General features: G+C 44.0%; 1 protein-coding gene across 4 annotated transcripts in view; it reads left to right on the forward strand.

Moving 5' to 3' along the window:
- LOC112228663 (THO complex subunit 2) overlaps positions 1-23,996 on the forward strand; it is a 64,287-nt gene that overhangs the window by 20,171 nt on the left and 20,120 nt on the right. For all 4 annotated transcript variants that reach the window (XM_042309738.1, XM_042309739.1, XM_042309740.1 and 1 more), the window contains exons 15-28: positions 1,425-1,526; positions 7,834-7,918; positions 10,614-10,707; positions 10,857-10,937; positions 11,277-11,373; positions 12,048-12,165; positions 12,304-12,483; positions 12,938-13,102; positions 13,692-13,967; positions 14,498-14,639; positions 15,207-15,364; positions 15,502-15,630; positions 15,886-16,017; positions 22,274-22,458. In XM_042309738.1, coding sequence (XP_042165672.1) covers positions 1,425-1,526; positions 7,834-7,918; positions 10,614-10,707; positions 10,857-10,937; positions 11,277-11,373; positions 12,048-12,165; positions 12,304-12,483; positions 12,938-13,102; positions 13,692-13,967; positions 14,498-14,639; positions 15,207-15,364; positions 15,502-15,630; positions 15,886-16,017; positions 22,274-22,458 — 1,944 coding nt within the window. The remainder of the gene's footprint in view (positions 1-1,424; positions 1,527-7,833; positions 7,919-10,613; positions 10,708-10,856; positions 10,938-11,276; positions 11,374-12,047; positions 12,166-12,303; positions 12,484-12,937; positions 13,103-13,691; positions 13,968-14,497; positions 14,640-15,206; positions 15,365-15,501; positions 15,631-15,885; positions 16,018-22,273; positions 22,459-23,996) is intronic.

Genomic DNA, 23,996 nt, shown 5'->3' on the forward strand with positions numbered 1-23,996 from the left:
CCTCAAAAAATGCTGCCCAAATAAATGCTTCAGAGTTCAAGTAACAGACACATCTCAACACCAACTGTGTGAATCAGGCCTTCATGGTCAAATTGCTGCAAAGAAACCACTACTAAAGGACACCGATAAGAAGAAGAGACTTGTTTGGGCCAAGAAACATGACAATGGACATTTTCTCCGGTGGAAATGACGAGTCCAAATTTGAGATTTTTGGTTCCAACCGCTGTGTCTTTGTGAGATACAGCGTAGGTGAACGGATGATCTCCACATGTGTGGTTCCCACCGCGAATCATGGAGGAGGAGGTGTGATGGTGCTTTGCTGGTGACACTGATTTAAAATTCAAGGCACACTTAACCAGCATGGCTACCACAGCATTCTGCAGCAATACGCCATCCCATCTGGTTTGCGCTTAGTGTGGCTATCATTTGTTTTTCAACAGGGCAATGAGCCAAAACACACGTCCAGGCTGTGTAAGGGATATTTGACCAAGAAGTAGAGTGATGGAGTGCTGCATCAGATCACCTGGCCTCCACAATCACCCAACCTCAACCCAATTGAGATGGTTTGGGATGAGTTGGTCCGCAGCGTGAAGGAAAAGCAGCCAACAAGTGCTCAGCATATGTGGGAACTCCTTCAAGACTGTTGGTAAAGTATTTCAGGTGAACCTGGTTGGGATAATGCCAAGAGCGTGCAAAGCTGTCATCAAGGCAAAGGGTAGCTACTTTGAAGAATCTCAAATATATTTTGATTTGCTTAACACTTTTTTTGGTTACTGCATGATTCCGTATGTGTTATTTCATAGTTTTGATGTCTTCTATATTACAATGTAGAAAATAGTAAAAATAAAGAACCCCTTGAACGAGTAGGTGTGTCCAAACTTTTGACGGGTACTCTATGTACACACACACACACACACAATCATAGCGGTGCCATTTTTTACTTGAACTGACATGTTTGTGTAACGGATGTGAAACGGCTAGCTTAGTTAGCGGTTCGCGCTAAATAGCGTTTCAATCGGTGACGTCACTTGCTCTGAGACCTTGAAGTAGTAGTTCCCCTTGCTCTGCACATGTTATTGGCTTTTGTGGAGCGATGGGTAACGATGCTTTGTGTGTGTGTGTGTGTTGCTTTGTGGGTGACTGTTGTTGATGTGTGCAGAGGGTCCCTGGTTCGCTCCCGGGTATTGGTGAGGGGACGGTCTAAAGTTATACTGTTACATTTGGCCAGCCGTTTTGAGTCTATCTTATGGAGAAAGCAAAGCCCACACAGAGACAGGAGTATGTGGGTTTACAGGAATTGTTCTATTCTCCGCCCTGTTGTGTTCTGGTATTGAAAGGTCCTTGTCCCAGGCTGGTCCTGGTATGTGTACTATTAGATATGTCAGTGTTAACACACCCACCTCTGTTCTACCTGTGGTCCCCAGGTACCGGCTATACGGGCAGTGGAAGAACGAGACGTACACCAGCCACCCACTGCTGGTCAAGGTCAAAGCTCAGACTGTGGACAGAGCTAAATACATCATGAAGTAAGTCACGCTGCTACGCCTACCTACCTACCTACCTACCTACCTACCTACCGCCATACCAGTTATTTATAGTGCCTGTTGTTTTATCCAATGTGTGGTTGTGGCACTTAGAAGTCACGTTTCTACACCCACTACTCGTTGGTTCCTTTTTCAAAAAACTTTTCAGGCATCCGTTGTCTCTATCTTTTTGTTTTTGTGCTGTTGTATGTGCCCAATAATGTTTTTCTACCATGTTTTGTGCTGCTGCCATGTTGTGTTGCTCCCATGTTGTTGTCAAATCACATGTTATTGGTCACATATACGTGTGGTGTCGTCCCATGCTGTGTTGCTGCCATGCTATGTTATCTTAGGTACATTTTTTTTCACCTTTATTTAACCAGGTAGGCCAGTTGAGAACAAGTTCTCATTTACAACTGACCTGCCCAAGATAAAGCAAAGAAATGCGACAAAAAACAACACAGAGTTACACATGGGATAAACAAAAGTACAGTCAATAACACAATAGAAAAGTCTGTATACAGTGTGTGCAAATGGAGTAAGGAGGTAAGGCATTAAATAGGCCAAGTGTAGCAAAGAAATGACAGTTTAGCAAATTAACACTGGAGTGATAGATGCGCAGATGATGATGTGCAAGTAGAAATACTGTTGTGCAAAAAAAGCAAATAAAAACAATAGGGGGATGAGGTACAGTAGGTAGTTGGATGGGCTATTTACAGACTGGCTGTGTACAGCTGCAGCGATCAGTAAGCTGCTCAGATAACTGATGCTTAAAGTTAGTGAGGGAGATATGTCTCCAACTTCAGCAATTTTTGCAATTTGTTCCAGTCATTGGCAGCAGGGAACTGGAAGGAAAGGCGCCTAAAGGTGTTGGCTTTGGGGATGACCAGTGAGAGATACCTGCGGGAGTGCGTGCTACGGGTGGGTGCTGCTATGGTGACCAGTGAGCTAAGGTGGAGGTTTACCTAGCATAGACTTATAGATGACCTGAAGCCAGTGGGTCTGGCGACGAATATGTAGCGAGGGCCAGCCGACGAGCGCATACAGGTCGCAGTGGTGGGTAGTATATGGGGCTTTGGTGACAAAACGGATGGCACTGTGATAGACTGCATCCAGTTTGCTGAGTAGAGTGTTGGAGGCTATTTTGTAAGGTGCCCCTTTATGTAGTGTTGTCTCTTGTTGTGATGTGTGTTTTGTCCTATATATATTTTTTAATCCCCGTCCCTGCAGGAGGCCTTTTGGTAGGCCGTAATTGTAAATAAGAATTTGTTCTTAACTGATTTGCCTGGTTAAATAAAATCTAACCGAAATCAGGTGTCCAGCCTGTGCCCCTTGAGTATAATGTAGCAGCATCTCTAGGAAACCCCTCAAAACCAGTCGGTGTTTCTCACAAGAGATGAACTCTGTTACTTTGTCCATTTGATTTTTCAGTGGTTGCTATTGGAAACTTGTAAAAAAAAAAAAAAAAAAGTGTGTGTGTTAGGGTTCGTATGGTCATGAAAATCCTGGAGAAGTCATGGGATTTTACAATTGTGTTTTCCAGGCCTGGAAAAGTTTTGGAAAATGGTAAAACCCAAAATGTCAGGGAAATTAATACAAATAAATGTTTAAAAAACATATCAGCCAGGATTGCAATATGACACTTTAGAGTGTCTGTGTGCGAGTGGGCCGTTGCTCAAGGAGAGAGGCAATAAAAAATTTAAAAAACAGACTAACTAGGTAGCCAATTCAAAACTTGTTTTGTAGATACTTCAATTTATTTGGGGCATCCAATGTATGGGACATTGCATCTCAATAGATGCTAGTCAGCCTGCAATGTAAACACTTCTAAGATAAATGACCAAACAAGAAAATATACATTTTCTGAAGAAAATGTTTGGGCTTGCTTCAGCTAAATAAAAAATATTTGTAGCCTACCATAGCCATCTGATCTTTGAGCTAATTATTATATAAAGGCTTAAAACGTCTTTGGATGTAATGTTGCAATGTTTTACATCAAGGGTGGTCAACCATCCTCCAGGAGAGCTACTGGGTTTTATTTCCTCTAACAAACCACATTTTAGAAATGAGCTGCCCAACCAGACCTTGATAAATGAACTCTAATGTGTTTGAGCAGGGCTGGAACAAAAGCCTGCCGACCCAGTAGCTCTCCAGACTGAGCCACTGAGGGTTGACCACGTGTTTTATACACTTGTCTAACAAGTGTTCTACTTGGTGCGATGGTTAAGTGCCTTGCCCAACGACAGGACAGTGGGTCAGAGAGTAGTCTCCCAGTGTTGATACCACATTTATCTTTACTTTATTTATACGCACACAGACGCCGCCAGTTGTTGGTCATGGAAATTTGATTAAAAGTCATGGGAAATTCGTGAAATTGAATCTGTCTAAATGTGTATGAACCCTAGTGTGTGTGTGGTAGGTCCTGCTGAGAAGCGCTTACATGCAGCCATGGTTACCATTGTAATTTTTTAGGTTGGCACAGCTAGGACTGTTCTGTCACTTTCGTGGTGTCGTGTCTTTGCTATGGATTAAGTGATATATGACATGCTATTTTATCAAATAAATTCTCTGTAATTAATATTACCTGATTAAACTAATCATGGAAATGTAATTAACTAGGACGTCGGGGCACCACGGAAGAATGTTTATAGACCTGTTGTCTTCCGAATAAACTCTTGGGAAGCCCTTTGTTAACATAGAGAGAGTCTGGGAACGGAACCATATTTCGGTAATCCAACCAGTTGAAAATATCCGTTGGCACTTAAAGAATATGTCAGATCAGTTGTTGTCTGAGACATTATTACTGATGATAGGATGACATAAAGTGCATTTTGGGAAGTCGACACATTCTAGTTATCAGATTCACATGGAGTTGTTGTGCAATTAAAATGTTTAAATATGAAACTATTTGTGAAAAGATTCAATGTAATTTTAGCTTCGAAATGAGAGAATTGGTTTCACAAGTGAACTCAGCTCACTCGTTTAAAATTGTGAATTTCATCGTGGAGGTAACGATCGCCACGCTGGAAGGATGAATGTGACTATACCAGCCAGAATATAGTATGGCAACTTGGTATGAACTTTGAACTCTTATTCACTAAAGAAGTGATACATCCTAGACGTCGAGTTATTAGCAGCAGCAGCCGTAAACGTGGGCTAGGAAAGAACATACAATCTCTTCAGAAAGACCGGGTACTACAACGTGTCGGTTCTACCACACTGCAACGGTACTACAACGTATCCGTTCTACCACAACACAGCCTTCCATCTTCGACCAGTCTATCGAAGCACAGCTCATAGTAAATATTTATTGCGTTTTCCTTTTCCAAATGGGCGGTTATTTAGAATGAATAAGATTCTGTATTTATGATAGCATAGCTTCATACGGTCCGATAGAGACCCAATCCTTTTGTTCCTCAGTCTTCCTGCTCTTTCATTCAAACCCAACCCCCTTTCTTTGTGTAACCAGCCGTCATATCAGTTCCGTCCGCTAAGGACGTTTTCATGTATGACATAATTAGTCATCAATGTATGATCCATCCTGTGTATATCTAATTCTGTGATTATTTTGGTATTTAGTAAATAACTAATTAAACCAAATGTTGTATTGCTGATTCAACTTGTTAGCCAGGGTTTGTGAAGATAACCAAGAATTTTACGACGTTCAGATGAGACTTAATAAGGTGACGATTGATAATTGACTGCTATTATAAAAGATTACCAGGTCTTTTAAGAGTTTATTCGGAAGACAACCTCTCTATAAACATTCTTTCGTGGTGCCCCGACTACCTAGTTAATTACATTTACATTATTAGTTTAATCAGGTAATATTAATTACAGAGAATTGATTTGATAAAATAGCATGTCATGTATCACTAACTGGGCCAGTAATATTTCATTTAATCCAGTTCTCAATTTTTTTTACTCCCACTGCCAAAAAGACACGTTCTCACACGCATGCACGTACAGCACTCTCACACGCATGCACGTACAACACTCTCACACGCATGCACGTACAACACTCTCACACGCATGCACGTACAGCACTCTCACACGCATGCACGTACAACACTCTCACACGCATGCACGTGCAACACTCGTAATAGCAGATGTGGGCTGGTGTGGGTGCCTACTTTTGTTTTATTTTCGAAACACTGGACTTTGTGGGGTTAGTGCTGAGGTTCAGCCATTCACACACTACTGAACATCAGGACTACATGTCAACACATCTCAACACATCTCTTATGGCTGTAATACTTGGAGAGAAATATCATATTGCTGATATGATATTTTAGCACAGTAAAAATGTTGTACACATGTCCTAAGAGCAACTGTCTTCATTGCATGAGGAATGATAAGCACCTGATCAGCACACTTGCTGTAAAACATCCTTAGTGTATTTGAATTTGGCACAATTGTGTTAATGGAGGCATTCGGCATTTAAAACACAGTGGTCACCCTGTCACTTGCTTTGGGAAACGGCTGAAGGATAGAATATACTAATTCCGGATTGTCACTTTAAAATGAAATCCAATGCATTTCCAATGGCACTTCATGGTAGCTTGTACATGCATAGTATTTGCTACTCATATTTACTGCTTTTCACAGTAATGCTGTATGACACATGTTTTTTTTTTGAGTGGAAGTACATGTTTGTGCCTGAGGCCTCATGTTTCCCTGTACTGTACTGTACCAGTGGACATTGGAAGTTTTCCCACCACTGCTGCCACACAGAAAGCCGAGCACCTCAGGGCTGTGTGATACTGTATGACAGAGCAGGCACTCTGGGAAGCCATGGTTTGTTTCCTACCCTAACCCCCCTAAGCCTACCCCCCCCAACAGAAGAAAATAAAAGGTCGTCCCTCCATTAATTTTAATGGAAGCTGGCAGCTGGGTATGGAGCAGGCCTCCTTTCCCCCCGAGTCATCAATATTCTGCTGGATCCCACCCGGCAGGAACAGTGCTCGGCCAGCCAGGTTGTGCTCCCCCTACACACACAGGTTTTGTAAACGCTCTGGCTCCTGTGAAGCTGTTGCCACTGATTGCTTGTATGTGTGTGAGCACCTTGACAAGAGGAATTACCCTGAGGCTGTGTGGTGGTGTTGGTGATAGAGTGATGCAGGCTGGGTATATTCCCTGTCTGATGGGGGAAGGAACAGTTCATTCTGTAAGAGGGGAGACTAATGGATAAAGTGGTGATGGAGGGCTGACATCCTGCAGCTCTGGAAGGCAGGGGGTGTGGGGGGATTAGAGAAGATTGCTCTGCAGATGCACTCAAGTGGACTACTCCCATCCATGTCAGATTTATGAGGCTAGCATAGCAGCACTCTAACCCTGCTCCTCTGGCCTGCTGCCCTGCCCTGCTCTCATAGGTCCTTGACCCTCTCACCAGCCCCTAGCCCCATGTTGTACAAACCATTGTTACATAAGTTGCTGCTACTGAATACATTTGCTTCTTAGGCTTGTGTAATTAACTGAAGGATGTCAGTGCTTTTAGTCCAGTGCTTATTAATCATGAAAATGGAACATTGCCTGGATGTCATTAACCATACACTTTGATACGGATACAGCTCTGCTGAGTGACATGTCACCACTGCTCCGTGTCAATACAAGGTGGCTAACGAAGACGAGAACAAGGAAGTTAATGAATGTGTCGTGCCTGTCCCTGGCCTGCATCAAGTATACAGTGTGTGTGTGCAGTGCACTGTGCAGCACCACAGTAGGAAAGGAGTCCCTGGTGGTGGTGCTTTTGCTACCTACTTTATTTTAGTTTTTAAAATTATTTCTTCTTTATTTAACCAGGTAGGCCAGTTGAGAACAAGTTCTCATTTACAACTGAGACCTAGCCAAGATGGAGCAAAGCAGTGCGACAAAAACAACAGAGTTGCACATGGGATAAACTCTGAATCACCAATTCCATATAGGGCACAAAAAGTATGGATTCCTGCCCAAAATGTACCTTTCCTTAGTTTTGTTGACGAAGTATAATTTTGTCAATAATGTTGTGTGAGAGTGGGAACAAAATATAATTTTGATAAATGTGTATCAGCATGAAGCACGCAACCATTGAGTGCAAGTTCATTAGTTGTAAATTGTTCTACGAAATAATATTTTTCAATCTAGCCTAACCATCAAACCAGTGGTGCCACATAATTTACAGGGTTCATGTATATTTGCAAGATACTTCAATAAATGTGTTAAATTGCTCCTTTCTTTTCTTTTTTCTTTCCATTCTTTCCTTTCCTCCTTCCTTCTTTCCTTCCTTCTTTGCTTCTTTTCTTTGTTTGTTTCTTTGTTTGTTTCTTTCCAGGCGATTGACCAAAGAGAATGTGAAACCATCTGGGCGACAGATAGGCAAGCTGAGCCATAGCAACCCCACCATCCTCTTTGACTATGTATGTATTCTCAAAAAAGTTATGATCTTCTATTCACCTACTGTCACTGATGCGTTGTGAAACAGTGTTTGTTTGATGAAGTCATTGTCTGTATATTTTTTGTGGCCTTTTCCCCCAGTAATGCCCGAGCCAAATCCGCGGAAGCAGGAATAATTAAGTCCTCCACAATAGTATGGGGCTTGTATCATAGCAATTTCCTGTATTGCCAAATGAGGAGAGTTACAAACCACACAGCAGTCAGAGTTATACTTAAACTTCATCTTTAATAATATGAGATTCACAATAGCCCTTTGACTCTCAGATCAATTCAGTGTCTATAATGAATTCTGAGAGTCCCTACATAGGAATACAAAGATCTTTTACCAAGATACACCCCTCTCAACTTACGTGACGAACCACAGATCTTAGGAACTCTTCACAAAGGTCATTTTACTTGAGAGAGGAGTATCCCATAGCCAGATAGCATTAGCTATAAATTATCGTTCAGTTTGGTCTCTAAGACGAGGTTCTAATCTCGTACCTGGTACTTCATAGTACAAAAACATGAACTCATCCAATGGTATATATCAATTGTCAACTCTAGATACTCCCATCTCAAGTACACCCGGGGACATACAATGGTTCCAGACACTGCCATACTCCCCCCCCATGGGAAAAGGAGGGAGTGACTGGCATACAGACATTGTGGAGACAATTAATTGGTTCCCCATTAATCACGCCATCCCTTCACATGGTTTAAGAATAGGTGAAGACAATGTTCCATTCTGTCCTCCTCCCCTTCTGATATTCTGCATAGCACCAGATGGTTTAACAGATATATTCACATATGAAGACAAGCCTGACCACTCCCCTCTCTGGGCCCCAAAGGACTGAGCCCTAGCTGAGAAGGGATATGTGCAACTGCCAACCCTTTAGTCCAAAGGGAAACATTCTAATGACGAGTATTTACATAAGCATATTATGTAAATAAAACAACTTATTTATGTTACCCAACTAATTCTGATTCATCCACCACACTTGTCTGTCCTAGCCACTCAGTAGCTTACCATATAAGACTCTTCTAGCCCCTTCTTATTAATGGTATCTGTTGATTTTATTCATGTCTTACTACTCAAAAGTTGTCTTATTCTCTCTCAAAAACTCCTGTGGCTTATTTTTCAAAGTGTCATGTTTCTAAAATGTCTGTGCGAGAGTGAAGGTTTCCCATGAGAGAGTAATGGTTAATGTGATTGAATGTTAACTATTTGACTAGGCTACCTGTATTTGACATTGTGTTATTTCGCTGAACACTAGATGGTTTAGTTTTATTTTTGCCGGTGAAACGAGGCTACGAGGCGAGATAAAAACCTCACCCAAATGTATAGCCCCGTTGGAAAATGTAAATCTACTGTTTGAAAATGTGAAGAGAAAATCGCATTTGGATCACGTTTTTATTTGGTGTACCCCTGGCGGCGTTGTGTGTACCCCAGTTTGGGAATAGCTGGTCTAGAGCAACATATAATGACAGAAGAGAAGCTGCATATATCTAATTATAGACAAGTTGACTAACACATAGCTTACCAAAATATCAGAAATTATAAGCAGAAATATATCGAAAATAGGCACACAAAAAACATGCACCCCCTGTCAAACTCGTTCCGCCCTCTGACTGTAGCCTACAGCGCATTTTCTATATTCGCGGGTTAGGGTCTTGCGGGGGCCTCGGATTTTAACTGTTTTATATATAGTCGTGCGGTTGCTGAAGAGTTATTAGCAATAGCAATCTACTTGCTAAAAGTATTTATTTTAGGCAAAGTGATTTACAAAAGTAAACCTTCAATAGTGAACATACTAGGAAACAAAAAGACACCTGGCATTTATCTTGGCTAGCCTATCTCTTTTGGAACGTTTGTCTTTAAGGGGCAGCGTCCTATTTTAAAATCTCAAAACAACATCCTTTAGAATTGCATTGCATTAATCTTTGTTTCTAAAGAATAGAGTAATGACTTGCAAAGCTAAATTATATTACACAGCTTTTTAATACATACATAAATACATATCATAATAACCAAAAGAAGTCTATTAATAGCTGAATATAGGGAGAACGCATGCCAATCTATTAGCCCTGCATAACTGCAATGCATTTAAGAACTACACCATGTCTGGACCAGTAGAAATTCTGTTTGGGCCAGCAGAGTTCTTGGCCATGTTACCCAACTAATGAGGGGAAAAAAATAACATTGGACCCTGGTGTGTTTCACATGCAGCTACAGAGTGGTGGCGCATAGGCAATTTACTGTGCTGTGATTGACAAATAGCAAGCTTGACTAGTTTCTAAAAGGTGTTGAACCGACTGAATAAAGTCGATCCCTTATATCCTTGCCATTCTTCATAAATCATACAACCTAGTTATGTCCATGCTATCGGGTCTGGACAAGTAAACTAAAAATCTTGTTTATATTATATTTTCGATTTGAAGTCCCATCAGGACTTGCCAGACAGTGACGTTAAAGTGAGTGACTCGTCAGTAGCCTACCGAATTGAATCGGTCATTTGACTCCCTAATTTGCATACAGGTAGGCTTTTTGGCGAATCTGCAGATAAATGATGAAAACATTTGATGAAGATGGTGAATCCTCCTTACTGCAGGAACAATAGGTAGGCTAGTGGAGAGAGCCTCACTCTGGTCTGTGTTGTATTATTGTTCCTCTCTCAGATCCTGTCTCAGATCCAGTGGTATGACAACCTCATCGGTCCAGTGGTAGACTCCCTCAAGTACCTCACCTCACTCAACTATGATGTCATGGCCTGTATCCTTACTCTGCCATTTTGTGACTCATGTATTTATACACGTTCAGTACTTTGTTTAACTATGTATTTGGAATGCTTTAGTCCAGCCATAGCAGTCAAGAGTGTATTAAGACTTGCTGTGTTGTGCACCTTAACTCATTGACAATAGATTGCATTATTGAAGCGCTGGCCAATCCAGAGAAAGAGAAGATGAAACATGATGACACTACGATATCCTCCTGGCTTCAGAGTGAGTTCACTACTACAGCAATTTGGGGGGAGTGTTTGACTTGGGTTGTGTTCAGGACAAAATATTTAGAAATGGTGTGAAAACGGGAGGTACCACCTGAACTTGTCCAATAAGAACACAGATTTTCATTTTACGGTACAAAATGTTTCACTACAGTGTGTCCTACCAAACATGGCCCTGATGTCACAAATCAGCTTTATTGTCGAAGGTGCATTATGGTGTGCTTTTGTTCCATGTAGGTCCATCCCAGTACAACTCTAGTTGACTATGTTTATGCAACATATGTCTGCTTGCTTGCTAACTAATGGACTGCTGACCTTTCTCCTGTCTCCTATCCAGGCCTGGCTAGTCTGTGTGGAGCTGTTTTCAGGAAATACCCAATCGAGTTGGCCGGCCTCCTCCAGTATGTGACCAATACGCTGAAAGCAGGGAAGAGGTAAGAATAACTCCTCATCAGGCAGACAGCCACCTCATTGACTTGCTGGCTCTGATGTGATTCATAGTGATGGAGTTTGTTGTTCGTAGTCAGTCAACTGGGTCCCCTCCGTCTCTGTCTGGCTAGACTCTGGGCTGAGAGAGCGGGGCCTTGGCTGTTGATGTGCCTCCCTGCAGGGCCCTGGCCTGGGCAGAGCTGCTGAGTAATGTGGTGTTGATGAGGAGGCTGCTGACTGTGTGGGTGTTTGGGCACCCATGGAGGAAGGGGGAGGGTAATTATCACAGCCCTGGTCTCCCTATAATGGCTGGAGTCTGCAGGTAGTGAATCACACTGGGCTTCATGGCAACTTTCTCTTGTTCCCTCCATCCCTCCCTCCCATCCCTCCCTCCCATCCCTCCCATCAGTTCAGATCAGTCCTTCTCCAGGGCCAGGAATGCAGGGGAAGTAAATAGAGGTGGCACTCTGCCATAGTGCCCATGAAACAGCATGGAAGAGAATAAATGATGTGGATTTGCCGGAATCTACTATTATTAGTGTGCTGTCCTTACCTACTCCTACGAGTGTTTTCGCCCAACGATGGTTGTTGACACGTGTTTATTTTTGTGTATGTGCACATATTATTTGTTTGTCCGCATTCACAAATATACTTCTGTTGTGTTTTCCCCCCACTGCAGTTTTGACCTGCTGATTCTAAAAGAGGTGGTGCAGAAGATGGCCGGCATCGAGATCACGGATGAGATGACATCAGAGCAGATGGAGGCTATGACTGGAGGGGAGCAGCTCAAAGCTGAGGTACTGGGCCATCTTTAGTCTGACTTAAACGTTGAAACTATACACCATGACCAGCTCAAAGCTGAGGCACATTATAATAGTTGGCTATTGCTAAGCATGACTTGAAAAAGTTAAATTCTATTTTCTTTATGTCCCCAGGGTGGTTACTTTGGTCAGATCCGTAACACTAAGAAGTCGTCCCAGCGTCTAAAGGATGCCCTGTTGGACCATGAGCTGGCTCTGCCCCTCTGTCTCCTCATGGCCCAGCAACGCAACGGGGTGGTCTTTCTAGAGGGGGGTGAGAAACACCTTAAACTGGTGGGAAAGCTCTACGACCAGGTAGGAACTCATAACCCGCAGAGGGTAACTTCAAGTCTTGTCCATAAGCTACATCAGGGGAATGGAGTTCTCCTTTTTCCTCATTACTACATTTCTTAAACATTCCACAGCTGACAATTTATGTTTAGTTTAATTCCCCCAAGTTGCCTGTCGATAATCTCACACAATTGCCTCTGTGTGCCGTATTGGGCCACATTGATGGATGGTTTTAATGACCCAGGTTGTGTCCTTAAACAAATAAGGAACTGTGAGATGAATAACACACGGACATGGCTGTGTAATAAGGGAGAATGAACTTCCTGGGATGTGTCAAAAATATAACCTTATTTCCTATATAAGAGCACTACTTTCAACCAGAGGCAATGCGGGCCCTTGTCAAAAGTAGTGCACTAAAGAAGGATTAGGGTGCCATTCTGGACACACTCTGACTCTCCGCCGTGTCCCCTGGCTACAGTGTCACGACACCCTGGTCCAGTTTGGTGGCTTCCTGGCGTCCAACCTGAGTACTGAGGACTACATCAAGCGTGTTCCCTCCATTGACATCCTGTGCAACCAGTTCCACACCCCCCACGACGCTGCCTTCTTCCTCTCACGCCCAATGTACGGACATCAGATCCTGGTGAGTAGTCTCCTTCCCTCTGGTAGTTCACCTTTAGCTTGTACAGTATGACCAATGGATACATCCGCAGTGAGTATATGTATTCAGGACACTACAAATAAATTCAATACAAACTCATATGACTGCAACCTTGAATTGATGTGAACTGTAATGCTTTGAGATCACTGGCCACGTAGTGTCCTGGTAGAAGAATGGTTTAGTTCCAGAGAGCGACAGCCGCCCTCCTCCCATGTGCTGTGTAACCTGATTTACTGTCGTCCTGGCCGGGCGTGAAACATGCTGAGTTCCCCCTCTGCTGTCGTCACACGACATGGTCACGCCATCTGAACAATCACATCTGACACACATTCCTCATGAGGGGACCATCTCACTCAGGTTTTGTCTCTGGGAACAGATCAGACCCACTGTCCTGCTGGGAGTCATGTATAATACAGAACCACAGATCAGGCTGATCCAGGCTGCTGCTCTCACAGCCAGGGAGAACCAGACTGTATAATCTCCGATACTGAAACATATTGTATATCAATCCGTTTGTGAATCTTACCACGTAAAGGAGACCGTAACTGACTGTCCCCTCCTCTCTCCCCAGTCTAAGTATGATGAGCTGAAGAAAGCTGAGAAGAGCAACCGGCAGCAGCAGAAGGTCCATAAGTACGTGGCTGCGTGCGAGCTGGTGATGTCGCCGGTGCATGAGGCTGTGGTGTCCCTGCACCCGCCCCGCGTCTGGGACGACCTCCGACCCCAGTTCTACGCCACCTTCTGGTCGCTGACCATGTACGATCTGGCCGTGCCACACAACGCCTACGACCGCGAGGTGAAGAAGCTCCAGGTCCAGGTCAAGACCATCGAGGAGAACCCTGATGTGGTGAGTCACATCGTCAGGGGTGTGTTCATTTAGAGCACACAATGGAAAACAGTTGAAAAGGTTTTGCTACGGAAAATGTAAATTAGCATTTCTTATTTAACCATGTAGTGGACAAGTCCAAGTAGTCCCTCCCTGTTTCAGTCCGTTTTCTTCTGTTTGGTGCCTAATGAACAGGACCCCAGGCATCTATCAGACCCCTTGGTGACAATACTGCAGCACACAGAGGATTTTCTCATCTTCCAGTTAATCTCTCCCTCATCAACAGCTCATTACATGCCCTCCAAACACACAGTCACACAGTTCATTGTGGTGGAATTGCAATGGTCTCCAATTATCACTTGACTTGGAGAGTTATGGTAATTGCACTATAATTGTATTGTGCTTCAGCTCCAACTTGTTATTTAGTGTTCTCTCTGTGTATGTGTTCACACCATCTAAACAGCAGCCTGTCTGTCTGCTGTCTGTCTGCAGCCCATGAACACACACTAACCAGCCCGTCTGTCTGTCTGGTGTCTGCTGTCTGTCTGCAGCCCATGAACAAGAAGAAGAAGGAGAAGGAGCGCTGCACGGCCCTACAGGACAAGCTGCAGGAGGAGGAGAAGAAGCAGCTGGAGCACGTCCAGAGGGTCCTGCACCGCCTCAAACTGGAGAAAGACAACTGGCTCCTCGCCAGTAAGATAGTCTCTCTCTCACTCACTCACTCAAGCGCACAATGCTTACTGCCCCTCACAGCACTCATCCCAGAAGACCCTCCCTCACCCAGCCTCCTCTTCCCATTAGAGCAGGCTCTGTTGTTGAGACCGGATCACCACAAAACTGCTAAGCCCCGTCAGCTCTCAGGGGGGTGCCTCAAAACCAGCCTCATCTTGTTTGTTTTAGCCCCGTTAACAAGCATGACCATGACCGAAGTAATTCCATTAATATGGAGTTGTTTGATGATATGGCGCCATAGTCTGTTTTGGTGGATGTGGGTTATTGGCAGCTGTCAACTCTCCCATTTCATTAACAAACACGTCTGTCATATTTAACAATATCTTTGTGCAGCTAACCCAAGCTAATTACATTTTAAATGAGTGTGTTTGAGCCTTCTCAAATCTTGTTTGAAGAATTAGTGACTCAAAAGATGAGTCATGGGAGTCATGACTGCAATTCTAATTCACTGTTCTTCTGTTCTTCTCCCATCCTCCTTTTTATAAATAATTTTCCTCTCTCCCTCCCTCTATTTTCTCCCTCGTTCAGAATCCACCAAGAATGAGACCATCACTAAGTTCCTGCAGCTGTGTCTGTTCCCTCGCTGTATCTTCTCTGCCATCGACGCTGTGTACTGCGCCCGCTTTGTGGAGCTGGTGCACCAGCAGAAGGCTCCCAACTTCTGCACCCTGCTCTGCTATGACCGGGTGAGACATCTCTGTCCCTTTTCTGCCTCTTTGCCCTCTACTGTCTCAGGTTGTCACGTGTTATTATACCATGGGATTTTCAGCACCTCATTACTCTGTCCTGACCTCCTAACTGTGTTGCGTGGTCTTCTCTGCAGGTGTTCTCTGACATCATCTACACGGTGGCCAGCTGCACAGAGAACGAGTCGCGGCGCTACGGACGTTTCCTGTGCTGCATGCTGGAGACTGTGACCCGCTGGCACAGCGACCGTGCTGTCTACGAGAAGGTACCCACTACACACCTCTCGCTCTCTCACACACACACACACACACACACACACACACACACACTACACCTTCTCAGATCTCAAGTGCATAGGGTATCGGCCTCGCTAGGAGTTGATTTGAGGCTGGGCAACATTATCTACTGATATTACTAACATTCTGTAGCTGTACAATGCAAATGTAACCATTGTTAACACTTCATCTTGTCTGTGTGTTGTCCACTCTTCATCTTGTCTGTGTGTTGTCCCCCCTTCAAGGAGTGTGGTAACTACCCAGGCTTCCTGACCATCTTCAGAGCCACAGGCTTCGACGGAGGGAACAAAGCCGACCAGCTGGACTATGAGAACTTCAGACACGTGGTGCACAAATGGCACTACAAGCTGACTAAAGTGAGTTCCTCCTTTTGTTTCAAAGCCTTCTGAAGAAGTCAATCTGGTCTATTTGTCTTATTAACGGCTATTTATTTAGCAACACGCATGCCCCTCCAACCTGTGGAGCTGTCTTTTTAACTGTGTTTGAGTGGTGCAAAATCCACTTGTCACCTAAATCTTGCTGGATTGATTGCTTTCATTTTTACTCCTACGACTCTTTCATACTCTTGCTTGTGCCTGTCGCTTTTCCCCGTTAACGTTACAACCTCCAAAATGTTTGTAATGACCTGTCAAACACATGCCGGTAATGGCTGAAATGGGCTCAATGGAATGCATTGTCTTTCTGCAGCATCTATAAGAATGCTGAAGCTTTGTCTGGGATTTAACACATCCTTTTCGACAATTACATCACAAGAAAGATCACTTTATTTTGATGGCTGTTAATTTATTGTGGAATTGAAAAAAGTACTAATTTAATACAGTTGACATGTTTACAAGTTAGATGCACAAAAATGAAAGCAACTTTGAATATGAACACTTGGATTATAGTGATATTATCAAGGGACAGGGGGATACCTAGTCAGTTGTACAACGGAATGCATTCAACCCAACCCCTCTGAATCAGAGAGGTGCAGGGGGCTGCCTCAATCGACGTCCATGTCATCGGCGCCCAGGGTGCAGTTGTTGGAGGTTAACTGCCTTGCTTAAGGGCAGAATGCCAGATTTTTCTACCTTGCCGGCAAGGGGGACCTTTCAGTTACTGGCTCAACGCTCTTAACCGCTAGGCTACCTACCACCCTAGGCTACCTTATGTCTGATCTCACAATGTAAAGTATGCATAGATGGGTGTAATCTAGAGCCAAGCCTGTTGATTTTTAATCTGAAGGTACCCTGCTATTGAAACACTTGTGTTATACAACAGAAGGTGACAACAACAGTAGTGCTGATGCGGTGACTGTATTACTGCAACACTGGCAGTCACGAGTCATGACTGCAGTCAAATTCCCTGTGACCATTGGTCAAGGTAATCCCAATCCAAAACTGTGCAAATGAATAGCCCTGATGAGTAGTTTAGCAAACTTGCTAATGGCCCTGATGAGTAGCCTAGCAAACTTGCTAATGGCCCTGATGAGTAGCCTAGCAAACTTGCTAATGGCCCTGATGAGTAGCCTAGCAAACTTGCTAATGGCCCTGATGAGTAGCCTAGCAAACTTGCTAATGGCCCTGATGAGTAGCCTAATGAACTTGATTATGGCCCTGAAGAGTAGCCTAACAAACTTGCTAATGGCCCTGATGAGTAGCCTAACAAACTTGCTAATGGCCCTGATGAGTAGCCTAATGAACTTGATTATGGCCCTGAAGAGTAGCCTAACAAGCTTGCTAATGGCCCGATGAGTAGCCTAACAAACTTGCTAATGGCCCTGATGAGTAGCCTAACAAACTTGCTAATGGCCCTGATGAGTAGCCTAATGAACTTGATTATGGCCCTGAAGAGTAGCCTAACAAACTTGCTAATGGCCTGGTACTCAGCACTCTATTGTGTCTTTAATCACTCTATAATCACTTCTTGATTGAATTTGAGAGGCATAAGGTGATGCAGTATGGAGCTCGATTTGTCCTCTGCAAGCCTCCGGAGGCACCACAATTGCATCAAACCCTCCGTACGGAGCCTCCGGTTTGCAACCCCGGAGCAAGCATAAATTGGCTTTGAGACTCGGAGGGAGAGAGGGAGGGAGAACTTCTTGCTAGTTCTTGCTAGTTATTTATCATCCCATCCGATTACATAGTACCTGTCTTTTATTTATTATTATTTTTTAAATCACCTTTATTTAACCAGGTAGGCTAGTTGAGAACAAGTTCTCATTTACAACTACGACCTGGCCAAGATAAAGCAAAGCAGTTCGACACATACAACAACACCGAGTTACACATGGGAAAAAAAACACACAAAAACACATGGAATAAACAAACATACAGTCAATAAAAGTAGAAAAAAGTATATATACAGTGTGTGCAAATGAGGTAGGATAAGGGAGGTAAGGCAATAAATAGGCCATGGTGGCGAAGTAATTACAATATAGCAATTAAACACTGGATTGTTAGATGTGCAGAAGATGAATGTGCAGGAAGAGATACTGGGGTGCAAAGGAGCCAGGTAAATAAATAAATACAGTATGGGGATGAGGTAGTTGGATGGGCTATTTACAGATGGGCTATGTACAGGTGCAGTGATCTGTGAGCTGTTCTGACAGCTGGTGGTTAGTGAGGGAGATATGAGTCTCCAGCTTCAGTATTTTTTGGCAGTTCGTTCCAGTCATTGACAGCAGAGAACTGGAAGGAAAGGCGGCCAAAGGAAGAATTGGCTTTGGGGGTGACCAGTGAGAGATACCTGCGGGAGCGCGTGTTACGGGTGGGTTCTGCTATGGTGACCAGTGAGCTGAGATAAGGCGGGGCTTTACCTAGCATAGACTTGTAGATGACCTGGAGCCTGTGGGTTTGGCGACGAGTATGAAGCGAGGGCCAGCCAATGAGAGTGTACAGGTCGCAGTGGTGGGTACTATATGGGGCTTTGGTGACAAAACGGATGGCACTGTGATAGACTGCATCCAATTTGTTGAGTAGTGTTGGAAGCTGTTTTGTAAATGACATCGCCAAAGTTGAGGATCGGTAGGATGGTCAGTTTTACGAGGGTAAGGGAAGAACACTTTGTTGCGAAATAGGAAGCCGATTCTAGATTTAATTTTGGATTGGAGATGCTTAATGTGAGTCTGGAAGGAGAGTTTACAGTCTAACTAGACACCTAGGTATTTGTAGTTGTCCACATATTCTAAGTCAGAACCGTCCAGAGTAGTGATGCTGGACGGTGCGGGCAGCGATCGGTTGAAGAGCATGCATTTAAGAGCATTTGGAGGCCACGGAAGGAGAGTTTTAATGGCATTGAAGATCATCTGGAGGTTAGTTAACACAATGTCCAAACAAGGGACAGAAGTATACAGAATGGTGTTGTCTGCGTAGAGGTGGATCAGAGAATCACCAGCAGCAAGAGCGATATCATTGATGTATACAAAGAAGAGAGTCGGCCCGAGAATTGAACCCTGTGACAGCCCCATAGAGACTGCCAGAGGTCCGGACAACTGGCCATCCGATTTGACACACTGAACTCTATCAGAGAAGTAGTTGGTGAACCAGGCGAGGCAATCATTTTAGAAACTAAGGCTTTTGAGTCCGCTGATAAGAATGTGGTGATTGACAGAGTTGGAAGCCTTGGCCAGGTGGATGAATACAGCTGCACAGTAATGTCCCTTATTGATGGCGGTTATGATATCGTCTTGACTGTATCAAACCCGAGAGAAGCTAGCTAATTGAGGCTAGCCATCCCATTACTGGGCTTCTCACCGTCGTACAGTGAGTCTACACAACTCCTCAGATTGTAGTGTAAATAGCAGCCTACCTGTTGGCTTTTGGTTGTTGTGGCTTTTCTTTCTCATTTCATTTTTTAATTCTGTCTTCCATTGAGTCGATACCCTGTAACTTTCTTGCTATACAAGCAGCAATGCAGTTGCCTCTCTCCCCCCACTGGAAGGATCAGAGTGCATCCCTTTTTTTGCAACTTTTTCCAAATCATTGTTATCAAGTTGCATCGTGCAGCCCTTATGTTTTCATTTCTAAGACATTCCCAAGTTTATAGGTCTATCACAACTAAATATTGTGTGGCTATATTAAATGGATTTATTCCACTTTTTAAAATGTAGATGCTCCATGGGGGCGACAGGTAGCCTAGTGGTTGAAGCGTTGGACTAGGCAGGTAACCTAGTGGTTGGAGCGTTGGACTAGGCAGGTAACCTAGTGGTTGGAGCATTGGACTAGGCAGGTAACCTAGTGGTTGAAGCGTTGGACTAGGCAGGTAACCTAGTGGTTGGAGCGTTGGACTAGGCAGGCAACCTAGTGGTTGGAGCGTTGGACTAGGCAGGCAACCTATTGGTTGAAGCGTTGGACTAGGCAGGCAACCTAGTGTTTGGAGCGTTGGACTAGGCAGGCAACCTAGTGGTTGGAGCGTTGGACTAGGCAGGCAACCTAGTGGTTGGAGCGTTGGACTAGGCAGGCAACCTAGTGGTTGGAGCGTTGGACTAGGCGGGTAACCTAGTGGTTGGAGCATTGGACTAGGCAGGTAACCTAGTGGTTGAAGCGTTGGACTAGGCAGGTAACCTAGTGGTTGGAGCGTTGGACTAGGCAGGCAACCTAGTGGTTGGAGCGTTGGACTAGGCAGGCAACCTAGTGGTTGAAGCGTTGGACTAGGCAGGCAACCTAGTGTTTGGAGCGTTGGACTAGGCAGGCAACCTAGTGGTTGGAGCGTTGGACTAGGCAGGCAACCTAGTGGTTGGAGCGTTGGACTAGGCAGGCAACCTAGTGGTTGGAGCGTTGGACTAGGCGGGTAACCTAGTGGTTGGAGCGTTGGACTAGGCGGGTAACCTAGTGGTTGGAGCGTTGGACTAGACAGGTAGCCTAGTGGTTGGAGCGTTGGACTAGGCAGGTAGCCTAGTGGTTGGAGCGTTGGACTAGGCAGGTAACCTAGTGGTTGGAGCGTTGGACTAGGCAGGTAGCCTAGTGGTTGGAGCGTTGGACTAGGCAGGTAACCTAGTGGTTGGAGCGTTGGACTAGGCAGGTAGCCTAGTGGTTGGAGCTTTGGACTAGGCAGGTAGCCTAGTGGTTGGAGCTTTGGACTAGGCAGGTAGCCTAGTGGTTGGAGCATTGGACTAGGCAGGTAGCCTAGTGGTTGGAGCTTTGGACTAGGCAGGTAGCCTAGTGGTTGGAGCATTGGACTAGGCAGGTAGCCTAGTGGTTGGAGCGTTGGACTAGGCAGGTAGCCTAGTGGTTGGAGCGTTGGACCAGGCAGGTAGCCTAGTGGTTGGAGCTTTGGACCAGGCAGGTAGCCTAGTGGTTGGAGCTTGGACTAGGCAGGTAGCCTAGTGGTTGGAGCATTGGACTAGGCAGGTAGCCTAGTGGTTGGAGCGTTGGACCAGGCAGGTAGCCTAGTGGTTGGAGCATTGGACTAGGCAGGTAGCCTAGTGGTTGGAGCATTGGACTAGGCAGGTAGCCTAGTGGTTGGAGCATTGGACTAGGCAGGTAACCTAGTGGTTGGAGCGTTGGACTAGGCAGGTAGCCTAGTGGTTGAAGCGTTGGACTAGGCAGGTAGCCTAGTGGTTGGAGCATTGGACTAGGCAGGTAGCCTAGTGGTTGGAGCGTTGGACTAGGCAGGTAGCCTAGTGGTTGGAGCGTTGGACTAGGCAGGTAACCTAGTGGTTGAAGCGTTGGACCATTAACTGAAAGGTTGCAAGATCGAATCCCCGAGCTGACAAAGTAAAAATCTGTCGTTCTACCCCTGAACAAGGCAGTTAACCCACTGTTCCTAGGCCTTCATTGTAAATAATGTTCTTAACTGACTTGCCTAGTTAAAAAAAGGTTAAAAAAAGATATGCCTATTTATTTTTATTTTTTAAAGGTGGGCCAAACATGTTTATGTTAATTCATTGTAAATTACCGTGAGACCGGTAGAAATTTGCATGACAATTATCGTATTACAATTTCTTGACTACCACAGCCCTTAACAACCGTAATTAATGAGTCAGTCTAGACGCTGCAGGTGAGTGCAGGTAGGCCTAGATGGAGCAAGGTTGTCGGTCGTTGCTCCCTATAGCACCCCTTTATGTTAATGTTTCATATATGTAAATACACCCGGTGTGTTTATGAAAATGAGGCACATATACTTGTCTTTATTTTAACACATTTTTTTTATTTTTTATCCTGATACTATTAGAAAATGTATATATGAGTGCATTCTAAGAAAAATAAGGTGACATTTGACAATAAATAGAATACCATAAATTCTCACCAAACTCATTATTTGTCTGTGTCAGTACAATGTCTTATGTGCTATAATTCAGTCAAAATCTGATGGATTTTAAACATTCTAAAAGTTTGCAGTATCATCATCCATTGTCCACCTGTTGCATTTATTATAATTATTTTTTTAAACCTTTTAACAATTTTGATGACTGTTGCTAATTCATTTACTACCATTGTTCAGAATGTTATACTTTAATTGAAAAATAAACGTAACAGACAATGCTAGCAGGAAATTGTACCCGCTCTGAGTGAGAAGCTCCTGAAACATGAAGACTCCTGTCTCCTCTGTATGTACAGTATAATCAGAGGTCAGTGGAATGTGTGGATGCAGCAGTAACAATATACCCCTCTCTCCTTCTGTTCCCTCCAGGCATCAGTCCACTGCTTGGAGACGGGGGAGTACACCCACATCCGGAACATCCTCATTGTGCTGACCAAGATCCTGCCTTGTTACCCCAAAGTGCTGAACCTGGGCCAGGCGCTGGAGTGCCGCGTCCACAAGATCTGTCTGGAGGAGAAGGAGAAGAGGCCAGACCTCTATGCCTTGGCTATGGGGTAACACAGAGTCCACCAGCCATGTTGTTTCCAGTGCAGCACAGTCAGACAGTTCACTAGCATTGTGGGGTTTTAGTTTATTGTGGAGTGCAAGTGGCAAGCATTTTGCTGTTAGGTTTGTCAGTTTGTTGTGTAGCTAGTACCCACAAAGGGTGGTGTTAAATGGAGGTGTGTACTTTTAACTACAGGGATATAGATTAAGTGGTATTGGATGAATTATCATTAGGGAAGGTTTAGTTGCACTTTTATCCAGATGTTATTTACAATGGGAAGTACTTGTGGATTATCTAAATAGAGTTTTGAGATCAGATAAGTGATCTAGGTACTTTGTCTTGAGGTCAGTAGTAGAGGATGAGGCTTAATGGAACTCTATTAGTCATGTGATGCTGCTGTAAAGCACTGGAGACTGATAAAACAATCCTCTACAAAGCTTTATGGCATGTACCTGTGAAATCCTCACTTAGAAACACACACGGGTCCTGTGTAAATTTGTGTGTGTTTGGAAAATGTGGCACCGGCAATTGGACGGCAACATTTTAATTTGCATTGGGTGCGTAACCTGATTAGGGTTTCCACCAACAGTGCTCAGAATGACAGAAATCACATTTAGAATATGGTAATTCATATTAACAGAACATACAAGTCAAGGATGCAATGATCTGCTTACTGAATTCTGATGTGTACTTTAAACATGTTAGAATAACTGCCCACACTTACTTTTCATCAGCCAATAAGATGAGTAACAAACAGCAAAATCATTAGCCTATATCAATCTATTATAGGAGAAAAGTTTAGGCTACCTATTTTATTGGTCAGCTTGTCGAGAAAATAATTGCCCGTTCCAAACCGTCTCTGTAACAGTTGTGGGACGATAGATCCCAGATTCAGACAACCAGTAGGCCTAGGCTACATAAAAAGATGTTAAAAAGCAATTAGCGGGAAAACACTGTTGTCAAAAGGGCACTGCACATGTGAGCGGTTTCATATGACAGAGATGAAAATATCTGTTTGAAATGTAGAAAGAGAGGAGATCTAATAGCCTACTTTGAAGCAAGGTAAGACATGACTCATATCAACACGTTCAGGTTTCAAACAATTAAGTATGTTTTCAAAATGCATACTACCTCCAGCTCATTGCAAATTTGTGTGTGATGCGCTGATAAAGCCTGCCTGCCTTTGCAGTTTGATGTTGCGTAAAAACGGTCATTTGAACGGTCATTCAACTCGGGCCTCTTTCTTGAGCTCCGACTTTCTGAAGATTGCTGACGTCATGATTTGACCTTGTATCTTTCCAGAGTTCCTAGTTGTCTTGAAAGCACCTCAAGATGCTGTAGCAGCAACTCTTCCGTTGTCTGACAGAATTTCCACTCAAAGCCTCTATCTGTATGCTGTACACGTGTGATAAGATGCATTATGAATATACTGTACACACGCGCCAATTTCATTCCACTAAATTATGCAAATGAACCTATAGACCGATAATCATGACCAGTCAAATGTATTTCCATCGATTAATAGGCTAAAAAGCTTTCTTTTGT

The sequence above is a fragment of the Oncorhynchus tshawytscha genome, linkage group LG30, assembly GCF_018296145.1.
Source record: "Oncorhynchus tshawytscha isolate Ot180627B linkage group LG30, Otsh_v2.0, whole genome shotgun sequence".
NCBI lineage: Eukaryota > Metazoa > Chordata > Actinopteri > Salmoniformes > Salmonidae > Oncorhynchus > Oncorhynchus tshawytscha.